This window comes from Pseudorasbora parva, chromosome 19 (assembly GCF_024679245.1).
Source record: "Pseudorasbora parva isolate DD20220531a chromosome 19, ASM2467924v1, whole genome shotgun sequence".
Classification (NCBI taxonomy): domain Eukaryota; kingdom Metazoa; phylum Chordata; class Actinopteri; order Cypriniformes; family Gobionidae; genus Pseudorasbora; species Pseudorasbora parva.
The window spans coordinates 41,455,960-41,465,092 of NC_090190.1; the positions used below are offsets into that span (position 1 = coordinate 41,455,960).

General features: G+C 44.2%; 1 protein-coding gene across 2 annotated transcripts in view; it reads left to right on the forward strand.

Annotated features, from left to right (window-relative positions):
* The first annotated feature begins 229 nt into the window (after positions 1-229).
* LOC137048474 (oxysterol-binding protein-related protein 10) overlaps positions 230-9,133 on the forward strand; it is a 37,687-nt gene continuing 28,783 nt past the window's right edge. For both annotated transcript variants that reach the window (XM_067426641.1, XM_067426642.1), the window contains exon 1: positions 230-657. In XM_067426641.1, coding sequence (XP_067282742.1) covers positions 488-657 — 170 coding nt within the window. In that variant the 5' untranslated portion in view covers positions 230-487. The remainder of the gene's footprint in view (positions 658-9,133) is intronic.

A 9,133-nucleotide genomic window follows, 5' to 3' on the forward strand; every position in this document is an offset into this window, starting at 1 on the left:
CTAATTTACATAATGGACTTTGTTATGGATTCTTGTCCTTCATGGAAAATAAAAATGCCGTTCACACACTCAAAAGAACACAAATCTGGCATGTTTTAGATAGATAGAGAGACGAACAGTCCATGCAGATGATGAGAGAGAGAGAGAGAGAGAGAGAGAGAGAGAGAGAGAGAGAGAGAGAGAGAGAGAGAGAGAGAGAGAGAGAGAGAGAGAGAGAGAGAGATCGGTGAATCAGCGTTTGGCTGCGCGTCACGCACGCGTCGCGCTCTCGGCCGAGAAGAAGCGCTGCGATGTGTTTGTAATATCCGGGTTGGACTGGAGGGAGGGTGTGTCTCAGATTCCCAGCAGAAACACGCTGGAAAGAGCCGAGAGAGACGCGCTCCGCGGGAATATGGCATTGGCGAGAGGGAAGCGGAAGCGCAGCGCGATGGAAACGCGTTCCAGCACCTCCGGCAGGCTTTAGATCGGGATTCATTCCCGCAGCGCGATGGACAAGACGCTCTGCTCGGCGCAGCTGGCGGCTCGGACGGGCTCGGCCTCGCTCGGGTTCGGCGCGTCCCCGCCGGGGAACATCGCGCCGCTGCAGCCCGGACGCGCGCGCAGGATAGAGGGAGTGCTGAGCAAATACACCAACCTCATCCAGGGGTGGCAGAACAGGTACCGAACCAGAACCAGAACACACTCCAGTGAAGGAGAAGTCCACATGGGCTCACACTCAGTGTGTCATATCGTATTACCAGAATGCGTGGCAGTGACTTAAATCATAAACTGTATTTTAGGTCTAAATATGATTTTTGTAGTTCAGGTCATTGGTTGTGTTCTGACAGATTTCATTAGTTAACTAACATACTGTACAGTTATGTTTATACATACTACAAATATTACTGTACTCGTATATAGTGCATGTAAATTGTATAATGTATATAAGGTAGGCTATACATGAGTACACTCTAAAAAATGCTGGGTTAAAAACAACCCAAGGTGTGTTGGAAATGGATAAACCCAGATATTGGGTTGTTTGAATGGGTCCATTCACTGGGTTCAAACGACCCAATTTCAGGGTTGGTCCATTTTCAACCCATCTTGGGTTGTTTTTAACCCAGCATTTTTTATGCGCATATTGACACACACATGAATCTGGCTTTTGAACTCGTTTATGCTCATATTCTGTGTTTATTATTCTCATATCAGATCGCATTATCATCTCTGGTGTATTCTGGCATGTTTCCTAAAGGTCATCATTACTAAAGTGTTGCATCAGAACTAACAGCTGAAACTTCCTGATGTGTTTCTGCACGCTCTGAATAATGCTGGGTTAAAAACAACCTAAGTTGGGTTTTAACTGGACAAACCCAGATATTGGGTTGTTAGAACCCAGTGAATGTCATTCAAACAACCCGATTTCTGTGTTTGTCCATTTTCAACCCAACTTGGGTTGTTTTTAACCCAGCATTATTCAGAGTGCATGGAGCTGTTTTCATCATGATATACTGATATTTTAGTCACTAGACAAACACTCAGCGTCGCTTCAGACTTGTTGAGGTTCTGAGAGGAACTGATATTCAGGAATAATTGCACAAGAGATCAGGACACACACACACACACACACACACACACACGTTATCTGGATGTGTATCTGATCTTTGTACTTTAAACACAGTCTGTCTGTACACAAGCGGAAATCAGTTTCTTCACACACACACACACAGGATATTTCAGTCTCTGGTCATGAGCAGTGCTGGAGAGCGAGGTTGTGTAAACGTGTGTGTGTTTTCGGACGCTGTGACCTGTGTGTGTCGGTCAAAAAACAGACGAGCTTCAGATCAGATTCACTGCTGACACACTCGGTTATGATCATGAGCTGGGATTATGAAATTAAATATAATGGTTCAATTATTTTGTGCCATTAAACAGAAAGTCTACTCAATTTAATTTATGAAACTTAATTTAATAAATATTTTAAAACAATTAATTTACGATAAAACAGCATTTTTATAATTTCAAACAGACTTTGGTGGCTTTCTGTGAGTATTTGACATGCAAAAACATTTTATTTCTCCAAATGAAACGCTTGCTAAACTCTCAGAGCAGCTCTAGTGCTGGAGTCTCCTCATGTTCTCGCAGATCAAGCCGATTACACGTTTAACAGCTGTGTTTTTTCAGTTTAATAATTAATAATTACAGATGTCATTTTGATTTATTATTCCATGATTTGCCAAATGCTGTGACACTCCCTCACTTACCTCACACACACACACACTCACTCACCTCACACACACACTCACTCACCTCATACACTCACCTCACACACACACTCACTCACCTCATACACTCACCTCACACACACACTCACTCACTCACCTCACACACACACTCACTCACCTTACACACTCACTCACTCACTCACCTCACACACACACTCACCTCATACACTCACCTCACACACACACTCACTCACCTCATACACTCACCTCACACACACACTCACTCACCTCATACACTCACCTCACACACACACTCACTCACCTCACACTCACTCACCTCATACACTCACACACACACTCACTCACCTCATACACTCACCTCACACACACACTCACTCACCTCACACACACACTCACTCACCTCATACACTCACCTCACACACACACTCACTCACTCACCTCATACACTCACCTCACACACACACTCACTCACTCACCTCACACACTCACTCACCTCACACACACACTCATTCACCTCATACACTCACCTCACACACACACTCACTCACCTCATACACTCACATCACACACTCACTCACTCCCCTCACACACTCATTCATTCACTCACTCCCCTCACACACTCACTCACCTCACACACACACACTCACTCACCTCACACACTCACTCACCTCACACACTCACTCACCTCACACACTCACTCACCTCACACACTCACTCACCTCATACACTCACATCACACACTCACTCACCTCATACACTCACATCACACACTCACTCACCTCATACACTCACATCACACACTCACTCACCTCATACACTCACATCACACACTCACTCACTCCCCTCACACACTCATTCATTCACTCACTCCCCTCACACACTCACTCACTCACCTCACACACTCACTCACCTCACACACTCACTCACTCACCTCACACACTCACTCACCTCACACACTCACTCACTCACCTCACACACTCACTCACTCACCTTACACACTCACCTTACACACTCACCTTACACACTCACTCACCTCACACACTCACTCACTCACTCACTCACCTCACACTCACTCACTCACTCACTCACTCACTCACTCACTCACTCACTCACTCACTCACTCACTCACTCACTCACTCACCTCACACTCACTCACTCACTCACTCACTCACTCACTCACTCACTCACTCACCTCACACTCACTCACTCACTCACCTCACACTCACTCACCTCACACACACACTCACTCACTCACCTCACACTCACTCACTCACTCACTCACTCACTCACTCACTCACTCACTCACTCACTCACTCACCTCACACTCACTCACTCACTCACTCACCTCACACACACACTCACTCACTCACTCACTCACTCACCTCACACTCACTCACCTCACACTCACTCACTCACTCACTCACTCACTCACTCACTCACTCACTCACTCACTCACCTCACACACACACTCACCTCACACACTCACTCACTCACTCACTCACTCACTCACTCACTCACTCACTCACTCACTCACTCACTCACTCACTCACTCACTCACTCACTCACTCACTCACTCACCTCACACTCACTCACTCACTCACCTTACACACTCACTCACCTCACACACTCACTCACTCACCTTACACACTCACTCACTCACTCACTTCACACACTCACCTCACACACTCACTCACCTCACCTCACACACACTCACTCACTCACTCACCTCACACACACACTCACTCACTCACCTCACACACACACACACTCACTCACCCCACACACTCACTCACTCACTCACTCACTCACTCACTCACTCACTCACTCACTCACTCACTCACTCACTCACTCACCTCACACACACACTCACTCACTCACTCACCTCACACACACACTCACTCACTCACTCACCTCACTCACACACTCACTTACTCACTCACTCACCTCACTTACTCACTCACCTCACACACACACTCACTCACACACTCACTTACTCACTCACCTCACTCACTCACTCACTCACCTCACACACACACACTCACTCACTCACTCACTCACAAGTACACACATACACACACAACACAACCCCCCCACGTGCACACACACACACACACACATTTAGACACACACATACGACCCCCCCCCCCACACACACACACACACACATAACACAAACACATACACAGCCCTCCCACACAGAAACAGCCATACACATACAGCCGCTCACTCACTGATACACACACACTTTCTGTGATCAGCAGGACTGTCAGGCTCTGTTGAGACTCAAGCAGATTTTCTCCTCATGGTCAGGAGAGCGAAACATGTAAATACAGCACACACACACGTCTGAGATCTGTTATTCGTCGAGTGTGTGTCTTTGATCTCAGTGGCTGGTTCAAACATTCGGTCCGTCGTGTCTTTCACATCGATTTAAACACTCCTTAGAGTAGATTTTCCATTTTAATTCTAGTTAAAGCTTGAATAATTTTGTTGAGTGCGTTTCTCATCAGAAGAACAGAACTATAACTCTGGGATTGTGATGTTTCTCGGATTACTGGGACTGAAGGAAGTCCACACACACACACACACACACACACACACACACACACACACACACACACACACCATGTTTCTCAGCTCAGATGTCCGGAGCTTTATTATGAATATGTAAAGGTTGCAGGGTTTGTTATAGAGAAGAGGAAAGTGCATCTGTAGTTTTTTTCCTGTGTTGTTTGAGCCAAGACTCTCAGGTGGGCGACGGATCCTGACGTGTGTGTGTGTGTGTGTGTGTGTGTGTGTGTGTGTGTGTGTGTGTGTGTGTGTGTGTGTGTGTCACAACAGAAGACGAGCTCAGCGTTTTCTGCGGAATTCTCAACATCAGAATGCGTCTCAACATTCTATTTTTACTCTTAAACTGCCGTGCATCTGAACTGAGCTCCTCAGTGAAAGCGTCTGTTTGACTGATAAACACCCAGCAGTGTGTGAGTCAGGGAATGTTAATCCAGTTATCATCATCCCGCACTTCCTCACAGCACTTTAACACACAACAGCCATTCACTACAACACCTGTGTGTGTGTTTCACTGCATTATTTCACCAGCACTGGATAGGAAATACTGACAGCAAAACATATAACAACAGTTTGGAGTGTGTGAGTGTGCTTAAGTATGTTAATGTGTGCATGTGAGAGTGTGTGTGTTGGTGATTGTGAGAGAGAGAGAGAGGATGTTGATGTGTGTTATCGTCACTTTTGTCACTTTTCCCAATTTAGTAATCTCAGATTCAAATTCCCATTGTGTGTGTGTGTGTAATGTCCCGAGAGACATTGAAAGCGAACTGTTTACCAGTGGCGTAATTTTGTTTTAAAAAGTGGGTTGGACAGGTGTGTGTGTGTGTGTGTGTGGAGTGAGGTGGCATTGCTAATACAATGTTATATCAGATGTAACACACAACATAGCGTTAGTGCCAAGATTTTTCACGTAAATAAAGGCATAGATTCGCAAACAACACAACAACCATCTGCTAGATAGAACACCTGCGTGTGTTTCACTGCATTATTTCACCAGTGTGTGTGAGTGTGGCGTGCGTAAGTATGTTAATGTGTGTGTGTGTGTGTGTGTGTGTGTGTGTGCTGGTGATTGTGAGAGTGTGGGTGTATGTGTATGTGAGAGTGTGTGTGTCACTTTTTCCAATTCAGTAAACTCAGATTCAAATTCTCATTGTGTGTGTAATGTCCCGAGAGACATTTGAAGCGTACTGTTAACCAGTGGCGTAACTTTTTTTTTTAAAAGTGGGTGGTACAGGTGTGTGTGTGTGTATGGGGGTGGGCTGCATCGCTAATACAATGTAACACAATATAGCGTAAGTGCCAAGATTTTCACGTAAATAATAGGCTTAGATTCGCAAACTTTTCTTGTAATCCCTAATGGTCAACTGGTCTAATTCCCTAATGGTTCTTTGTTCTCGTTTCTAATCTGCACTTGTATTTTTTTTCTCATCAAAACCGAATATCATCAGTGATTGTTCATCAAGAGCAGGGACAGTTTTTGTCCATTTTGTTTCGTGATTTCACCGGAACAAATAGAAAGTCTCTGCCACGGCGTTAAACGTTCGATTAAAGCGCTCGTCTGTGTGTCGACTGCACTGAGAAATAACAGCGGACACGAGCGCCAGATCGCCTCTTATTTAACAAACAAATGAAATTATACTCTTCTAGTTAACCAGAGATGTTGTGTCTGTATTAGTTAGGGTCATCCGTGAAGAAAAATGTTTCAAAAAGTGGTGGGGACATGTCCCACCCGTAAATTACGCCTATGCTGTTGACATAATGCTTTTATTTCCACCTTCCCACAATCCCACCACTGTCTTAAATCTTCAAAACCATTTTTCCTATTCTTAAAAGTTCCTCAAAAGTTACGAAAAACATCTCTAAAATTCATATCACTCAACAGTGGGTGTGTTTACATCCACACCAGTAAGCGGATAATTTAAAAACTCAGATTATTGAAATAATCAGTTTTCCCCGTTTGCATGCAAACCAGTAAACGGACAACGCAAGTAAACCGCGTTTACATGACTTTATTAATAAACCGGGTTATTTCCTTGTAGTGCCGTCAAAAATAATAATGTCCGTATCTGACTCTGAGTTTTCCAAATGTTACGTCAGTTGTGATGTTAATAAAGCGTGTCAGCGGGAGATTCACGGCTCATATTATCCCTCATCAGTTTCAGACGCAGCGTTTAGACTGAACCTCTTCTACTTCTGCTGCGTGAGATGAGAAGAACACATCTTTACAATTTTCTGGGTTTTAAACGAGTCTGCGTTTGTGATATATGTCCTTATTTCATGCTAAACGCTAGCTCGCTCTGTCTGAATGCGTTTAAATCTGCTTTAAGTTTGTGCTTTTGTCACCTATCACACATGCACACTTCAATAAGCCGACAGAAAGCAGGTTAATGCGTTTACATGCGGCGCGAAATCGAGGTAAGAGGCAAAAAACGACCTGTCCCGACCGGTTTTTGCTTACGCCGTTTATGAGCTTACTCCGATAAAAGAAAACGGGTTACCGCGTTCACATGACCATGTTCATTGTCGGCTTATTGGGCATAATCGGCTTAAGAAGGTGCATGTAAACGCACCCAATGATGCATTAAAATGCCAATAATTTAAAGGGATCCCATGGTGTTGAGACTTGTATGGCTTAATATAACATAAATGATGTCTCTTACTGAATTATGTGGTAGAAAACCCATGAAAGATCTACGTTATTTAAAAAATCGATTTTATATTTGGACCATGGGCGGCGCCATTTTGTTTGCGTTCTAGGTTGATGACGTAGAGTGGTTGAACTCCTCAATCAGCTGGCGTTACCCGTAGCTATTTTTACCACAACGCAACTCGAAAATTGTTTCAGAGTTAAACAAAACAAATGAATTGCTTTGTAATTGTACTTAAAACACACTCAAACATACATGTGCACACAAACTCACCTACACAAGTCACAAACAGATCGGCGGGCGCGCACACACACACCTGACTGCTCTGTCTCAATCGCATGCATCATCACCAAAACATCCTGCCTCTCTTCCTCACGTTACTTTATCCCATCGTCCTACCTAGATATTTCCCTCTGCTGGTCACATTAGGCATTATAGTTAATCTACTAACAACAGTCTATCTAGGGAACAGGATGTGTTGAACAGGATATCAACACAGGGAATAGATTGAGGGTTATGTATGCGCGCGCAGTGCGTGCGTGTGTGTGTGTGTTCGTGCCGATCTGTTGGGGTGTGTCGTGTGTGTGTGTTCGCGCCGATCTGTTGGGGTGTGTGTGTGTGTGTGTGTGTTCGCGCCGATCTGTTGGGGTGTGTGTGAGTCTGTGTGAGAGAGAGAGAGTTTGTGTGCACATGTATGTTTGAGTGCGTGAAGTCGGACAGCTGTTTGTAAATCGGCTGTACACTCGTTATTGCGCTGGAACGTGAGACTGAATGACTGCACTCGAACATGCACTATATGGTGTCGGACAACACTACAAATGTCCGTCCCTTCAAATAATGCCCTATTTAAGGGTATAGGGTCGATTTCAGATTCAGCCCCTGTCGTGGAGACTGAGCAGCCCAACATCTCGATTGAGACAGAGCCTGTCGTGTGCGCGCCCGCCGATCTGTTTGTGACTTGTGTAGGTGAGTTTGTGTGCACATGTATGTTTGAGTGTGTTTTAAGTATAATTACAAAGGATTCATTGGTTTTGTTTAACTCTGAAACAATTTTCGAGTTGCGTTGTGGTAAAAATAGCTACGGGTAACGCCAGGTGATTGAGGAGTTCAACCATTCTACGTCATCAACCTAGAACACAAACAAAATGGCGCCGCCCATGGTCCAAATATAAAATCGATTTTTAAAATAACGTAGATCTTTCATGGGTTTTCTACTACATAATTCAGTAAGAGACATCATTTATGTTATATTAAGCCATACAAGTCTCAACACCAGGGGATCCCTTTAACACTTGCTATAAACACTTCACATAAAACTGAGTGTGCTTTAGTGTGCTCAAGTATGTTGGTGAATGTGTGTGTAAATGTTAGTGAGTGTGTGTGATTTTGTATGCATGCGTGGCATGTGTGAATGTGTGAGTATGAGAAAGTGTGTGTGTTCAACTGGTCTGTTCTCTGCGTTGTGTTGTTTTGAAGGAAGAACAGGACAGCATTCGTGGTTTCACTGATCTTTTATCTGAGAAACAAATATAAAAACAGCCTCTTAATGCAAATGGAGTCACCTTTGTTCCCCCTCCAGTGCATCATTAATGCAAAGAGCATAAAATAAATCACATTTTACAAGGAAATAAATGTAACAGTAAACATACCTGGGAAACAAATATAAAAACAGCCTCTTAATGAAATTGGAGT